Source organism: Toxorhynchites rutilus, chromosome 2, assembly GCF_029784135.1.
Source record: "Toxorhynchites rutilus septentrionalis strain SRP chromosome 2, ASM2978413v1, whole genome shotgun sequence".
NCBI lineage: Eukaryota > Metazoa > Arthropoda > Insecta > Diptera > Culicidae > Toxorhynchites > Toxorhynchites rutilus.
Window position 1 is genome coordinate 99,149,396 of NC_073745.1, and position 17,437 is coordinate 99,166,832.

The 17,437-nt window shown below is 40.7% G+C and overlaps 2 protein-coding genes across 5 annotated transcripts in view; one reads left to right on the plus strand and one right to left on the minus strand.

Moving 5' to 3' along the window:
• The window catches only part of LOC129767670 (myosin-G heavy chain), a 27,836-nt gene extending 14,696 nt beyond the window's left edge, over window positions 1-13,140 (plus strand). For both annotated transcript variants that reach the window (XM_055768794.1, XM_055768793.1), the window contains 4 exons: window positions 2,141-3,666; window positions 3,734-3,796; window positions 12,545-12,765; window positions 12,827-13,140. In XM_055768794.1, coding sequence (XP_055624769.1) covers window positions 2,141-3,666; window positions 3,734-3,796; window positions 12,545-12,765; window positions 12,827-12,959 — 1,943 coding nt within the window. In that variant the 3' untranslated portion in view covers window positions 12,960-13,140. The remainder of the gene's footprint in view (window positions 1-2,140; window positions 3,667-3,733; window positions 3,797-12,544; window positions 12,766-12,826) is intronic.
• Window positions 8,346-15,651, minus strand: LOC129767671 (uncharacterized). Of its 3 annotated transcripts, none has more exons than XM_055768797.1 (3): window positions 15,579-15,651; window positions 14,901-15,074; window positions 8,346-8,786 (listed from the first exon to the last, which is right to left on the minus strand). In XM_055768797.1, exons 1-3 carry the CDS (start codon window positions 15,633-15,635, stop codon window positions 8,628-8,630), a joined length of 390 nt encoding a protein of 129 aa, XP_055624772.1. In that variant the 5' UTR covers window positions 15,636-15,651; the 3' UTR covers window positions 8,346-8,627. The 3 variants fall into 3 exon arrangements, with proteins under 3 accessions (XP_055624772.1, XP_055624771.1, XP_055624770.1); XM_055768796.1 differs by having other exon boundaries at window positions 15,156-15,636; XM_055768795.1 differs by having other exon boundaries at window positions 14,114-15,636.
• Between the last annotated feature and the right edge of the window lie 1,786 nt (window positions 15,652-17,437).

A 17,437-nucleotide genomic window follows, 5' to 3' on the forward strand; every position in this document is an offset into this window, starting at 1 on the left:
CCGTCCAGCACCAATCAGTTCAGCTGAACTCGTTCGTTCGCAAACAGTTTGCCCGCAAACACTTTGTTCTCAAACAGTTCACTCGCAAACAGTTCACTCGCAAACAGTTCGTTCACAAACAGTTCATTGAAAAAGAAAGACCGTTCGTTCACTCTTTTCGGCGAACTAGAACCGTTCGTACGGTTTCGTGAACGGTTCGCCCATCTCTAATCGTGATGCAAAAACATTTTAAATTGTTCCTCCGTATTTGTATGTAAAATCAATTAATGTTAGTAATGAGCTCATTGTGAAGACACCTCACGGTACTGGTTAGGACGTTTTGCTAAGACAAAGCAGCCCAGGAAGCTGAAAGCCTCAAGAAATGAAGAACCTGAAGAACAGAAAAACCTATCGATGCACTATTGATGGGGTTGGACGCTAATGGGGCGGGACTCCTTCAACGTGTGAATTGCTGAAATTTCTTCGTGTACCATGGGGGATTCCAATATCGATCACTACGTGGATCGCAGATGGTTTCGACGGGGAACACTCGGGTGGCACTGTTTGATTTCTGCTATACAGCAGAGGTATTGAACAACGAACAACTCGTTGATCTATTTCGAGTACTCATAAAAAAACTCGTGGAGTTTTTAAAAAAACTTCTGTCCATTTAATACGTCTTTCATTCTTGACCGTTCGATGCTACTAGCTACTAAAAGCTCTATCAGAATGAAACTAAATTGTTCGACAGGTTCTTCCAACCGCTGCAGTACCTTGGTGTGCCGTTGAAAATCGACAAGAATGCGGTGGAGCGCCTCCACAGAATCATATGGGATCTTTGGGTATTTCAGGAGCGCTCGTATATGTTCCCGTAGTAGCTTCTTATTGGAACAACGCTTGATTGCGAAACTTTTTTTTTAAATAGACCGAATTTAACCAAATTTTGTTCCCTTCACTTCACTAAGTTGTTGCATAGTGCCTTGGAAAATTTGATGAATATACATCATTCGACCATCTGAAGAGTCTTCCAAAGTTCCAGGAACGGATGACATTGCATCACAAACCAAGACCTGAACGAATACCGGAAATACCACACAAAAAACGCGAATTTGGCCAATAAACTCGATGTTTCGCAAAGTTTCGTCTAGAAAGCCAAGAAACAACCCGGATTGAAAACGTACAAGGTGCAAATCTTTCCAAATTAAATTCGAAATTCGATAGCTTGGCTTCATGCCATTACCCCAAAATGGTACAGGGGTGGTTTGCGACCAATAATGTGGATTTTGTGAGACGGCGGACCAGTGACGGACGAAAAGGAAATAATGAGAAAGTAGAAGATAACTGAGAAAACTGAGTATAACTCAGTTAATAACTGAGTATCGTCTGTACAGACTCTGATGGAGGGTGTCAACAGTAAATGTCGAGCATTCTATTTAAACTCATCCAAAAATTTACCCGACGTATTTAAGCTGATAAAAACACAATAGATACCGTAACTAATATTTTTTCGATAACTATAGCCGATTTACCTGTTAGTGCTCCCGTGGTCGAGTGGTTAGCGTCCCACATTATCATGCCGGGGGTTTGGGTTCGATTCCCGTTCTGGCCAGGGGCTTTTTCATCAAAAGAAATTTCATCCAGCTTGCACTGTGGTCACGCGTATTCTAGATCTTGCCATTCCAGAATACATTCAAGGTGTTTTATCCGGCATAGAAATCTTAACTAAGTACTACTAATAAAAATGACGCAAGTAATACCTACGTTGAGAAGGAACTTTGGCCTTCTCAACGTAGGTATTACTGCAAACGTTGGTAGTCGTATGGCATAATCGACCTGAAACGTCGCAATAATGTTCGACTCACCCTTTAGCCACCGATTGAGTTAAGTTGAGTAAGAACGTTAAGCCAAAATAAATTAAGTTGTTTTGCTATACGCGAGAGAATTTTGCTACTATATTTTTTCCTACTATATAATTCATCCGATGATTTTTCACACGGAAATTAATTTTTATTTTCAAGAAAGTTCTACGTTTCAAACTTTTGGAAAATTGTGAATCATTATCGACTACCATATTGAACCTAAATTTATTTTTGCAAAACTTGTCAATAAATGAAACTTCTACAGCGCGATTAAACAAGTCTTGTTTTTATCTCATTAATAGCTGTTCCAGATTTGCCACGTCGTGAGGAGAACCCATTTTCATTCAAACACTTCCTAAAACGAGACTCATCGCTGGGAACGGGATCGGCTTCGTGTAGTTCTACATCCGCCAGTGTATCCAACAATGCAAACATTAACCACAGTCGAAGCACCTCCAACATCAACGGCAACAATTGCGGTGGCAGCTCTGGAAGCTGCACCAACACTAGCCATTTCCTCAACAACAACAACAACAATAACAACAACAACAGTAGCAATAGCAGCAACAACAACGTGGTGACGAGCAGCGCTTCGCCATCAAAATCGGCCACAACCAGCTCCTTACACAACTCTAGCATGACCGGAGCGAAACCTAAAATCCCTCAGTTCCAATCTGTAAATACTCTGAGCAGCGAGTCCAAAATGAAGCGCTCTCCACGCTTTCCGTCCTTTGATTCGCAATCCAGTTTGTCGGATCTAGCCGATGATAAATTTATGGCAAATATTTACCATAGTCGTAGCAATAATTCGTTTAATTTGGACTATCCGCCGTCTGGCAGTGGTTCCATTCCCGGTGGGTCACAGTACGTGCAAAGATCCTACTCCAACTATGATATGGAGAGTCCGGGATCAGCAGACTCACCCCGGCTGCTTGGCTCGCAGAATCTACACAATTCTCCGAATCTTGCAAGGAGAAGTCGAGAAAACCTATCGTCTGCTCATCGTATGGGTAATTCAGAATACCCAGCAGCTCTACCGGATTTTGTCCAGGATCATTTGGTTTTGGAACAATGGTACACCACCATTACATCTCCTAAAAGCGTTTCTCCCGTATCGGTGGAGTTCGATCAACTGCCTGATTTTGCAGTTAATAATCTTGAACCGGAATCTGGTGGTCGAGGTCATGGACCCATCATCAACGATATTCCATTTGATTTGACCTACAATTCCGCCTCGATGGCAGGATCGTCGAGTGGTGGGTTAGGTTCGGCTAATCGTAACCGCACTCCACTTCGCAACACCTCACCAAATGTTCCTCTGGATTTGCCGCCACAGAACTTTGAATTCTCATTCGATCTTCCTCGGAGACGAACCACTCCTCCCCAAGCAGTCCCAGAGCTTCCACCAGATCTCACTGAAAACAACGCAACGGCGGCAGCTCGATCGGGTTTCTTTTTCTCCGACGTTGATCGTCATCACTCGCCACCGCCGACCGGATCGGCAGCGGATAAAATTCATCGTTTACCAGACTTCCTATCCGATGGACCAATTCACTCGTCAGGCCGACTGGCGGACGTTACCCATGACACACCTCATTTCAACTCACCGGATGCTGATACCAACTTGCTGCACCAGCAGAGGCTCCAGATCGAACGACAAGAGAACGAACGGTTGCGACGCGAACTCGATGACAACAGGCGGGTGATAGCCGAACAGACGCGTCACCTCAAGGAGCTGCAAAAATCACTGGACATGGCAAAAAGCAGCACCACGCATGCTGTTCACCACACTGTTGAGGGAATCGAGGAGAACCTAGATAAGAGCTATGTGAGTAATGATTCGATAGTCGCTGTCGAATAATGGAAAAACTAATTTTTCGCTTTTGTTCTTTTAGCTCAGAGCAGCCACTGCCGAATCTCAGGTCTTAAAACTGAGACAGAAAATTAAAAGGATGCATGTGAGTATCTATCGAAAAATTAATCATAGTCCCTGTTCCTGTGACTGTTCGGTTCATTTGGAAAACACACGGATATTGTTTGAATCTTTAAAAACTCAAATAATTTAATATTTCCGATTTTTTTTCCGTGTCCAAAAATCTCTTCTTTATCGTTTTACTAGGTACAACAATAGTCATGGAGAAATTCCATTTGAATTCGAATGTCGTTTTTTTTGCAGATTTATGACCAAAAAGGACAGTTTGAATCATTGAATCATTGGTTTTCATTTTGACTCTAGGCTTACTTTTAAGAATGCCTTCAACAAAAATTGCTTAAAATTTTGTCTTTCGCAATGTTTTAGGTATTATTATATGGAGAAAGTATGTAGGGTAGGGCGGGGCTAGTTGGTCATTTTTGAATAAACTTGGTTATAACTTTGCAGTACGAAGTTTTGCGTTAGAATGTTATGTACCAAAATGAAGCTTATCTTTCACCCTTTCAATGAAAAATAACCTGAGAATCAATTATTTGACATTTTTTCTTTTATTTAACGTATTTCAGAATAAATTGATCAACTAACCCCACACACGGGGTGAATTGGTCAATAACCGCGGATCATCCCCTCGCGAATAATTGAGGTTCTACTGTACACTGGGTTTAGCAGTAAAACATATGCTTTCTATATTTGTTTATAGCTTGCGTGATGAAACACGGCATACCTGAAAATTTTATATACGTTGCTCTCAAACGAGCAATTTGTGTGACCAACTAGCCACTCTATATATGAAAAAGAATATTCATGAAAATTCAATTAAAATAATTTTAAAAGCGATTTCCATTAACACTTAAAGCTAATATGTACAATAAACTTTTGTTTTACGTTTGAGCCGATTTTTTTCATGACTATTAACCATGAAACCATGAGCCATTTTAGAACACATTTTATAATGCGCAAACCGTGAATGATTTTTGGCAAAATCGGAACCATGTCCGTATTTTTTAACCTACTTAATAAAAAGTTTTTCCAATTTGCTTATTTTTTTTGTATCAGCAATTCGCTATTTTTCATCCATAGATCGCTAAATTTTTTGGATGCTCAGATTCCAAGATATCGCACTGACCAACATACCCCTATGACCAACTAGCTCCACCTTACCCTACTGTTAAAAAAAGTTTTATTTTTATTTTATATCGGAAACAACACTTAAAACTAGTGATGAAAAGGATAGCAGTTTGGCCGGATATCGGATATCGGATATCCGGCAAACCTCTAGGCCGGATAACCGGATATTCGGCTCTTTACTTGCGACTACGAAACTGGGAGAAAAGTCATGTGTGCACGAAGCACGTAGAGGATAACATTTTAGGGAGAACACATTTTTACATAAAAATTATCAACTTTGATTATAGAACTTCAAGTTTTCTGCAAGGAATACTTTTTTTACAGACTTTTTTTGTTGAGGAATTTTTTGGTTATGAAATTTTTGTGGGTACATTGAAATAATTGTAATACTAGTCGAGTAAGAGCAAATACTATGAATTCAAATAAGCAAAGAACACCACCCTCAGGGATGATAATCTGAGAGTCTGAGAGAGGGTACACTCACTTCACCACAAATCAAATTAAACGAAGCAAAAGAAACGAAACTGAACTAAACCTTTTGTGACAGTTTCAACGAAGTGGTAAATGAAAATGGTAAAATGATACTCAGCGTCGCATTCAGGAAAAAAATCCGAACGAAATCGACTGTTATGCGAAAACATATCGAATCGATCGCAAACACGTTCCTTACGTTTAGTGGTCATTAAACTCTAAGCTAAACTGACCAGACGTCCCGCGTTACGCGGGACAGTCCCGCATTTCAACAAAATGTCCCGCGTATGATTCCGTCCCGCGAAACGTCCCGCGTTTGGCAAAAGAAACGAAAATGTCCCGCGATATCAACATATTTGAATATCACAATTTTATCATGTTGATTTTCTTATATGGATGAACCTCAAAAAAAACTCGATGAAATAAGCCGGAAGAACTAGTGTATACTCGACAGGAAGAGGCAGGGTTGTTTGATGAAGTATTATAAATGAAGCGCTGGGCGGTCTTACGGAAGTTGGCCGGAACCTGAACCATGGCCGATGAAAAGATGTATATCGGCGTGTTATTTTACTTTTTCGTGGCTTTGATGGTCGTCTGTCCCTCTATTTTGGCCATTCGTCCGCAAGTTTTCTATCGGGCGCAGCTGGGAAGGTTGGTGGTCTTCGCGACAATGTTTATCTCTAGCCGATCCATTCTCCAGTGATCTTTTGGCATTATGGACTGATCCCAGGTTCGGCATAAAGACCGCAACACCTTCCCAACTCCGGCAAACACTTCGTACTATATATCTCCCCGTTCACCATATGACTCGAAAGAAGAGCGGCTTGGACATTCCCTTCTCGTCTGTCAGAGAAGGACCTTCTTCGAGAACTTGATGTGAATGATATATTTACCTAGGGAACGTAAAGTACCCCGTCCCCTGCCCGGTTCACCAGCACCTCAAGCTACTCCTTCTGGGTGATTGCCTGCTGCTCAGATACGGTCGGTCTCGTCTGACGCTTCTGCATAAAAATGTCCATTGTCCAGATTCTTTTCCACCGTTTAGCCGGTTGCTTCAATCTCCCGGTTTAAGGAGCGGCAAAGAAATGATATTGTAAGTACCAGATCTGCTATATCTGGCGGTGCCTCAGGATGATCAACTCCTTCGCTGTGGGGTGGAGCTTGTAGTATGGAAAAATCATCAAGTTGCTTGACAATACTGCTGCTGCGAATCAACAGCCTTGAATCATTTTTGTTGTAGACTTAATAAACGTAAGATCTAAAGAAATTTTGTTCATATAAATTATCTTTCATCGCCATCCGAAATTAGTCAATTTTTTGGAATGCATACGTTAACACTAAAATCGATGGAAAATGTATTGGAACTTTCGAGCCTTCCATTCGGTAATTTGAAGAAAATTGTAGAATTTGAATCGTGCTTGCCAGGCGTAAATGCTCTGATTGAGCGAGTGATTTTCGGGCGTAAACCAAATCTAAACCACCGAAAAATCACAACTGAGTGCCGATACTCAGAAAGAAATTAATACTGATCAGTTTAGACTCGCTAAACTATGGTTTATGTTCACATAACGTATATACATAACGTTTTGTTTTTTGTGTCCCGCGTTAGACCTCTAACCATCTGGTCACTTTACTCTAAGCAGTACTCCTAACTGGCATGGTTTGCTAGAATTTATCTTTCAGCTCCTTGCAATAGTGTTTACAGTGAAAGACTGTACTCTGAAGCTTGGCCTGGCGGACGAAGCGAAGCGTAATCGATCGTTTAAAAAAATCATAACAAAAGTAATAGTGTTAAAGAATCAATGTTACGAGCTCATATTAATTTAATTTTGAAAAAATATGATTTATCTTGTGTTAATGAGAAATTATTGATTTTTTTCAAATATCCGGTATCCGGTATCCGGGATAGCAAATATTGACTGGATAGGCCGGATACCGGATAGTTACCGGTTATCCGTTTCATCTCTACTTAAAACTCAATTTTATAAAAAAATGTTTTTGTTTTTTTTTTTTTTTGATATGTTGCAGCGGACAACTAATAAAGTCTATTGAACAGTGGGCCAAGATGGAAAAATAATAGACAAAAAAGTTACATTTTTTTTCAAAAAAGTTGAATTTTTTGAAATTTTTGAAATGAATTATAAACCAGATTTTTTGAAGGTACACATGATTTGCAATAAAAAGGTTTACGGCAAAATTTTACTAATCACTTCCGTTTCCGAGATCCCACGATTTAAAAAAAAATTACCCTGGAAATCGTGAACTTTCTGTCATTTTCGGATGTTTTTTGAGTTTATTAAATTAAGAAAATGATTTTTCCAAAAGATTTTGTTTTCAAGTTTCTATACAATAATGGTGTTGTGCGGTCAAAAATAAATCAATAAATTTGTCAATTTATTCTCACAAACGTGCAGTGTATTTTCGAGTAATAAATTACAAATTTCACGAGAATTATATGGGTTACTTCACAATAAATTCTATATAATTAACGAAGGGAACTCACTTTTGATGATACGTTGCCGCACTAATTTGTATATCCAGTTTTTACTCGCGGTGAGATTATCGATCTTAATCAATCTTCAAACGAATATATTAGTTCAGTGTTTCAATAACTAGTTATTCAAAACTACCTGGAAACACCTTTATCAGTAAATCATTGGTTTTAAGTTTCATCGTTTTTAAACTTCATTAAACTGCGATGCTACAAGCTACCAGTCTTCTTTAGCTAGACTGGTAGCTTGTAGCATCGCAGGGTCCTTTGCCAAACGATGTTGCAAAAATGCCATTCAACATCTATATCATAGTTATTCTTAAATTGGCAAAGACTGGAAAAGTTCTTTCTAAATATACTCCATCGGACATGAAATAATTTATTTATTCATTTATTTATTTATTTATTTATTTATTTATTTATTTATTTATTTATTTATTTACTAAGATTCTACATCTCATTGAGATTAGATCTTATTCATTACTTTTCGCCAATAAACCCGATCCATGGCTGCAGTTCTCTAACTCCCGGCAACACCGACTCTTGCAATGTCCTGCTCCTGGTCCACCCACCTCGCTCGCTGGGCTCCTCTCTTTGTTCCTACCGGATTCGATGCGAACACTATCTTTGCAGGGCTGCTGTCCATCCTTGGCGACTTTCTGGATGCTGGGTTCGCCGTAGAGTTGCGCCAGTTCGTGGTTCATTCTCCTTCTCCATACTTCGTTTTCCTGTACACCACCGTATATTGTTCTGAGCACTCGGAGTTCTAAAACACCAAGTGCTTGTGAGTCTCCTTCGAGCATCGTCCATGCCCCGTAAGGATTTGTACATGGTACACTTCGTACGGGGTCGGAGTTTGTTGGAACCCAAGGATTTGCGAAGCCCATAGTAGGCACAACCAGTGTTGCCACACGTATAGATTTATCTGGAAAGGTACAAATTTTTTCGTTATTTTTGGTACAGATTCTGTACGGTACAGAGTACAGATTTTCGTCAAAAAGTACAGATTGGTACAGATCTTTTTCCGCGGGTGAATTTTCTTACATTTTAACAAAGCTACAGTAAGGTACATGATGACTTTTACGCCGCAGTATTGCTTGGTGCAGCAGCTCGAAACTTTTAATAAATGGTAGTTTGCAATCTAGATTCAGAAAAACTATGTATAAGCATCATAAAACACATGAATGACGAATGAAATGTAAACGTTGTATTTGTAGTAAATAAATGAGTATTTTTTATGGTGGATTTCTCTACAACGAATATTTTCGAGGGTACATTCTACAAGTTATTGGAAGAAAAAGTACAGATGAGAAAGATTTTTAACCCCTCTGGTACAGATTAAAATGTGGCAACACTGGGCACGACTTCCATTGACTATGCGTCTTCGAACTTCACGGTTGTTGTTGTTGTCAGTTGTTATCAAGCCCAATCAGCCCTGCTTCGTGTTTCGGTCGGGTATGCAAGTCGGCTACCGTCGCATGTGTTCTTCCGATTATGTCCACGTCGTCGGCGAAGAAGATAAACTGTCTAGAATTTTTGAAAATCTTGCCCCACATGTTGAAGCCCGCTTTCCACGTAACACCCTCCAGCGCCACGTTGAAGAGCAGACAGGAGAGTCCATCGCCTTGTCGAATTCCCCTCTCAGTCTCAAATGATTCCGATAGCACACATCAAATCCGCACACTGCATCGCACACCGTTCATCGTTTCCTGAATCAGTCTTGTCAGCTTTCGGAGAAAGCCGTGTTCGTCCATGATCCTTCATAGCAGTAGTGGGTCGATTGTATCATATGCGGCCTTGGAGTCTACGAAGATGTGGTGCGTAGGGACCTAATACTCGCGGCACTTTTGGAGGATTTACCGCAGTGTAAAATTCTGGTCTGTCTTAGAGCAACCGGGCATGAATCCGGCCTGATAACTTCCCACAAATCTACTTACTATTGGCGATAGACGGCGAAAGAGGATCTGAGACAGAATTTTGTAGGCACCATTCAGGATTGTGATGGCACTATAGTTCTCACAATCCAGCTTGTCGCCTTTTTTATAGATGGGGCAGATTACCCCGTCCGTCCACTCCTCCGGTAGCTGTTCTGTGTCCCAGATACTGACTATCAACCGGTGCATACATTCTACAAGTTTTCTCGGACCTACCTGGAAGAGCTCCGCTACGAGGCCATCCTTCCCAGCTGCTTTGTGGTTCTTTAGCTGCACCTTAACTTCACCCATCGTCGGGGGTGGTACGTCGTCGTTGTTTACTGCACCGGCGTAGTCCTCCTCAACGCCGTCTTGGTCTCCTGTCTGCGCGCTGTTCAGGTGTTCATCGTAGTACTGCCTCCACCTTTCGATCACCCCGCGTTCGTTCGTCAAGATGGCTCCTTCCTTGTTCCTGCACATTTCGGCCCGCGGCACAAAGCCTTTGTGCGAGGCTTTTAGTTTCTTGAAGAACTTCCGCTATTCTAGGAACGACAAAGCAGCTCCATCTCCTCACACTCTTTCTCTTCCATGCGGCGCCTTTTCTTCCCAAAGAGATGTGTTTACTGCCTTCGCTTGAGTCTGTATCGTTCCACGTTTTGTCGAGTCGCTCGTTGCAGCATGGCTGCGCGTGCTGCACCCTTCTCGCTCGGCACTCTTCGTCAAACCTTTCGTTCCGTTGTCCTCATTGTTCATACCCGATGACGGTTTCTGTTGTGCTGCTAATTGTTGATTTCAATGTGTTCCAGCATTCATCGAGGGGAGTAGCATCCAGTTCGGCTACCCCCGGTAACGCAGCTTCAAGACGCTGCGAGTATGTTGGTGCAACGTTCCGCTCCTGTAGTCGTCGTAGGTGGTACCGTGGTGAGCGCTGGTGTCTATTGACGACTGACAGTTTAGAACGCAGTTTGACCATCACCAGGTAGTGGTCTGAATCGATGTTAGCACCACGATAGGTTCTGACGTCGATGGTATCCGAGAAGTGGCGACCGTCAATCAAAACGTGGTCAATTTGTGTTTCTGTTTGTTGTGATCTCCAGGTGTAACGGTATTGGAGACTGTGCTGGAAGAAGGTGTTACGTCGATAAGTCTTAGTCCGTTTTCGTTGGTTCGATGATGGGACCTACCAATTACCGGTCTAAACTCCTCCTCTTGGTCGACCTGAGCGTTTAAATCATCGATGACGATTTTGATGTCGTGTTTTGGGCAGCTATCGTATTCACGCTCTAGCTGCGCGTAGAATTCTTCTTTATCGTCATCGGTGCTAATTAGATGGGGGCTGTGGACGTTGATAATGCTGATGTTGAAGAAGTGGCCTCGCATTCTCAATCTGCACATTCGTTCATTGATCGGCCACCATCCAATCACCCGTTTTTACATCTCCATCATCTTGATGAAAGCTGTACCCAGCTCATGTGTGTTGCCGCTGCTCTGGTAGATAGTAAACCAACCTTGGAACGATCGCACCATCGAACCTTTCCAGCACACCTCCTGCAGCGCTACGATGTTGAAATGGCGGGTTCTCAATATTTCCGAAAGAATTCGGGTACTCGCAAGGAAGTTGAGAGTTTTGCAGTTCCATGTTCCGAGTTTCCAATCTCTAGTCCGTGTTCTTTGCGTGGGTCTAGTCCGATTGTCCTGTCTCGAATATCTTTGTGAACTTTCCTGTGCGTTTCATTTTTACGATGGCTTGCAGGGCCTGCGCCAACCCCCTGTCTAGCTGGTGGACCGACGTGCACAGCTGTTTTTAGAATCCCCGCTGGCACGAAGACAGTGCTCAGTTCCCCCTGACATGGGGAACAAACGCTTGGATAGGCCCCCTTCCCTGTCAGCATTCGACCAGGATCCCACCGGGGTTCGTTACCCGATCTTCACTATGGTTACTCGTACCACAGCCGGCACCACGAGGAGGTAGGGGTAGGAGTTACTGGACAGGAAGCTAAGGACCACGAATGGGGTCTGTTTTATGCGTGTAGCTACGCAAAGTACCGCTGGTACGTTTAGTCCAGTCATTTAACAACTTTACCAAGTAAAAAATATAGTTTGTTTTATATTTAAGAAGCTCGAAAAAACGTCCGAAATTCGTGTCGTCACACTAGAAAATCCCTTTAAATCGATTTTAATATATTTCACAAATTGATTGATTTTTATTAATGATTATATTTTCTAAACATAAAATATTTTGGTCCTCCATTTTTTCTTATATTTCAGTAATATTTGTTATGCGTTGCAAAATCCAAAACAATTCAAACATCAAAAGATTATTTTCTGATTAAATTGTTCTCGAAAAATAATAAGATTTGTTATAACATATATTTTTTACACAACCTTATACTGAATGAATTAACCACACCACTTAATTCAAGCATTGCAGTCGGAAATTATCTACTCTTTTAGGAAAATGTACTTGTAGGTTAAAAAGACACGAAAAACATTCGAAACGACCGAAAGTTGAGAGTTTTCAGTAATTTTTATTTTTAAATCACTGTATCTCAGAAACGGTAGCATTTAACAAAATTTTGCCTTGCACCTTTTTGACTGCAAATTATGCGTACTTTAATGAAGTCCGGTCTAAAAACAATTGAAAAAAATATTTCAACAATTTCCAAAAATTATTATTTTTTCCATTTGCGGTGGAACAGCTTCATACCGAATAATCCAACTCAAACAATGTATAATGATATCTAACGATGTCTGTTCTTATACCACACAGGTGGAAATCGAAACACTCAGGCAGGAAAACGAAGCACTTAAAGAGGAGGGTGCTGTTGGTGGGGCTAGTGTAAGCGAGGGGGCATGTGGCGGGCCATCCGTGGGAGCGTCTAGCAGCCGTCCTTTCGGGGCGAGGCATAACCACCATCGCTCGATGTCACGTGCTCAGGAGCTTTCCCGAGAGTTGCGGCAGGCAGCTGCCACAGCGGAAAACAACTTACGGTATGTGGAGTAAGTTTTTCGTTTGACCTATCCCATCAATTCCCGATCGTTCGTTTTTCAGGCAACTTCTAACCGGTGTGGATAATTTACGATTGATGGCCAGCACGATAGAGAACATCGAACCTATCGATGTGGCTAATCCGGACGATTTCCTGTCAGATAGCGACAATGATTTGTTAGGCCCGGCGCTATAAGCTATGGCAGAAAAGTTTAGGATTGGGTGCAAAATCTAAAACTAAATTTGCTCCCACTGTGTTTTGTTTGAGAATTTGGGAAATCATCGTCAAGCGTGTGTACTTTTGTTCCGTTTTACCATTACGTGTATAAAAAAAACAGCACAATTGCCTAACGAAATTATAATGTTTTATCCTGTGATTTTTTTTTGGTTTAGTTATTGATTTTACGTTTGGAGAAAGATGAACACGAAAAACGGAAGGTAGGGCTGAATTACTCACAGAAGTAAGCTATTTGAGTTTTGTTTTCTCCCTTAGTTCAAAATGTATATTATCGCTTTACAAAAAAAAATTATCACATTTCTCTGCAATATAATCATGAATCAGATTCTCTCTCATATCATGAAATACAGCTTGCGAAAGGAAGATGAGTGATTTCTTAACTGCTTCACCAAACGTCTTTCCATTTGTTACACACATTGATCAGAGCCGCTCCTGGGAAAAGGAATAATTCCTCTGGAATGGCCATTATTAGTAAAACGACTGACAGCGTGTGTGAAGAGGAGGAGGAGGAGAAGGATAGTAATAATCATTGTTCAACACAAGAAAACACCTACACACCAGCAGAAGGGAAATATAAACATAGCACACCATATTCACGCACCTTACATGCGCATATGCATAAAAAGAATTCTCATAAGCTATTGCTATATTGTAAATTATGAATGCCTATTCGTTGTTTAGGTTTTACGCGAACACAACATGTAAAGAAAATCAAAGTTACTAACAACAATATTCGTCTGTGTCGAGCAGTATCCGTATTGTTTAGTATCCGAAATCATGACTCAAAGCAATAGATGTGTGTGGATTCCAGAATGCACATTGACACCACGGTCAGCTATAACTGTCTTATCTTATTCTCTCATTCCACATTCGCACATACATCAAGTTTTTTTTCGTACGCGGGGGATACGTACCTCGTAAAAAAAACCGCTTTAATTGTAAAAACCGTGTTAATTCGAAAATCCGCGTAAAAACAACCGCGTTAATTGGAAAATCCGTGTAAAAAACCGCGTTAATTCGAATATCCGCGTAAAAAACGGGTTAATTGGAAAATCCGCGTAAAAAACCATGTCACCAAATTATATATATTAAATGGGACTATCCTTACTTACGCTTCCGAAAACCCGCTGTTTTTTCCTGCAATTTCGGTGATTACTGGTAGCTATAGTTCGGTTTTCCTCCCGAATGAGGTCATCTGCTGTTGCTAGGAGACTCCCTTGTGATTTGTACACTCTACTGCCGATGCACGTGCAGTACCACCGTCCAGAGCTAAGTAGACAGGGAAATCCATTCATGAATCGCTGCCCGTAAAAACCCCGTTCCGTTGTACCGTTCGGTGAGCTACCCGTTACCCAACACCTAAAATCCCCGTGAGAATCGTGATATGGTGCGGCACTGATTTCCTTCATAAGCGCTAAGCTCCGTTACAAGCACTAATTACCATAATATGCTCTGAGGGAACATAAGAGAAAAATGTGAGCTGAGGAGAAGATGTGATATTGCACTGGTCTTTTTTACGCGGGTACCGCGCAAAAAAAAACGCGTAAAAAAACCTGGGTATACTCCGATTACAGCAACCTGACGAGCAAACCTTGAGCTCGGCCTGACAGCTGATGTGAACACATCACACAGGAAATCGGCCTCTTCCTCATTCCAGCCGCAGCAGAGATAAGTCGTGTTACCGAGTACCGGAGCAAGATAGCATACCCCACGGAGTTCGGTTGTTCTTAAGATAGAATGGAATGATCTAACCCAACTGGGTTGGGTTACTTTTTGAAGGACCTCTTGACCGATGACTCGTTTCGTAATTTCCAGCGTCTTTCTTTTTGATCTCAGTGGAGATGTTCATCGTCAAACAAAATGGGATGGATTGATTCTAGCGATTTTTCATGCGATTACCTGGTACAGCCATGTTGTGCACAGAAACAGCGTTATCAGCTGATTTGCAGGAACCACGCCAAAACCAGTCAAGCAACTACGCTTGATGCTTTCTTCGTACAGCACGCTCCACCCCGGAGAGAAGAAATTGAACATCGAGGAGCACTTCGTGTCCGCCGGATATAGCCAATTCGGCTAAATGATTGTTAACATACAAAAGTTTCGAAAATTCATAAAAAAACGATATTTCACAAAGTTCGTCAAAAATAGTTTTACCATCTTGTACCCATTTTTAAAATTTTCTACATGAAAGTACAATTTTTTTCTCAGTGTACATTTTTTCATATTCAACCATCAATACTCTATAACTCTTTTTAAGACACTATTTCGATACGACTAAAAGTTTTTGAGATATAAATTAACAAAGATTTCTCTTACTAATATCGATACCCCCTATTCAAAAGTTACACTTGAGTCAAAAAATTTCCAAAGGCTGCGGAAAACTCATATTTCCTCCAACTCAAACGGAATATAAACTTTCGTTCGAATCAAAAATACATGTTTTTAAAATCGGCATTTTTATTTCGATTTCATTTGGAATTGCACAATAGTAAAATTGAGCTAACGAGCAAAATTCTTATCGACTCTATTTCTATAATAGGGCCCATAGAAATCGAACTAAGAATACGATACAATCACCATACTATCACACCGAGTAAACTCTGGAATTATAGAAATCGAGGAAAACAGATCCATTCGTTACACTTGCTCAAATGTCAGCGGTGATGTAGAAATATTTTGAAACGGATTTGAAATGTTTCACAAAGTACTATGGAAAGGATGCCAAATCTTTTTTGAGACATCTGCTATGAATATTTTCAATGTCTGTATTTCCAAAAGTGTTAATATAGTTATGTTTTGGAGAAAACTACCATTCCCTCAACAAATGAAGCTTAACCCTTTCATTACGAGCGTCGTCTATAGACGACATCCGCGCGACGAGCTGTGTGTACGAGCGTCGTCTTTAGACGACATAAATCGATCACACCAGCGCGATGTGCATACTTTTCGGCGCAGTGCTCCGTACAGGGGTAGCACTTTGGCGGAGCACACTGCCGTAATGAAAGGGTTAATAGGCGTAGGACATTGATTGTTTTATGTGTAACTAGCTGACCCGGCAAACTTCGTCCCGCCCAAAATTTATTTCTGGTTATCACATCCACGTTTTCTTACTGAGTGGATGTTCATGGGTCCAATCGAAGAACTGTTCATTGATTGATTTTCTAATCTACTCTTCAAAATTAACTTTTACTATAAAATTTCTAGTACTTCTACCAAAACTCATCATTATAATATCATATTATTTTCAGACACAATTCTCGTTCAATATTTTTCAAGCACTTGAAAATAACATGTTTCTCCGTTACATGGAATAAATGTTTGATACAGAAAATATGATAACATAAAGACAGCCCTAAATCGGACAATTTCTTTCTCGAGTTTTGCTCTTATCAACACATTCGGCGACCCATTTTTATTTATATGGAGATTTATATGAAACTAGCTAACCCGGCAAACTTCGTTCCGCCCATTTACTTGATTAATTCTCGAGTAATGCAGAAATTTGTGTTTTATTTGTATGGCAGCCACCCCTAAGAGAGGGGGAGGGGTATCTAACCACCATAGAAACATTCATTGCACCCTAAAGTTTCCATATGCCTAATTTGGTTTAATTTGCTTGATTAATTCTCGGGTAATGCAAAAATTTGTGTTTCATTTGTATGGCAGCCCCCCCTAAGAGAAGGGGGAGGAGTATCTAATCACCATAGAATCATTTATTGCACCCTAAAACCTCTAGATGCCTAATTTGGTTGCATTTGCTTGGTTAATTCTCGAGTAATGCAGAAATTTGTGTTTCATTTGTATGGCAGCCCCCCTTTGAGTGGGGGAAGGACTGTCTAACCATCATAGAAACATTTATTGCACCCTAAAACTTTCACATGCCAACTTTGGTTTCGTTTGATTGATTAATTTCCGAGTAATGCAAAAAATTGTGTTTCATTTGTATGGCAGCCCCCTCTAAGAGAGGGGGAAGGAGTATCTTATCACCATAGAAACATTTATTGCATCCTAAAACCTCCACATGCCAAATTTGGTTTCGTTTGCTTGATTTATTCTCGAGTAATGCAGAAATTTGTGTTTCATTTGTATGGCAGCCCCCCCTTAGAGAGGGGGGAGGGGTCTCAAAATATCACGAAAACCTTCCCCGGCCCCAAAAACCCCTACATACCAATTTTCATGTCGATCAGTTCAGTAGTTTCCGAGTCTATAAGAATCAGACAGACAGACAGACATCACTCCATTTATATATATATAGATTGAATTTGTTTCCCATTTTCCTAGAGACGAATGAACTCTCAGAGTTTAAAGTCTCTCTAATTCAATACCTTCCTTCCTTCCCATTTTCCTTCAGAGTTTTTCGAAAATTTTCAATTGTCTTTTTTGGTTGGAATATGTTTGGTTGGAATATGCTTGGTTGAAATATGTTTATTATTTTT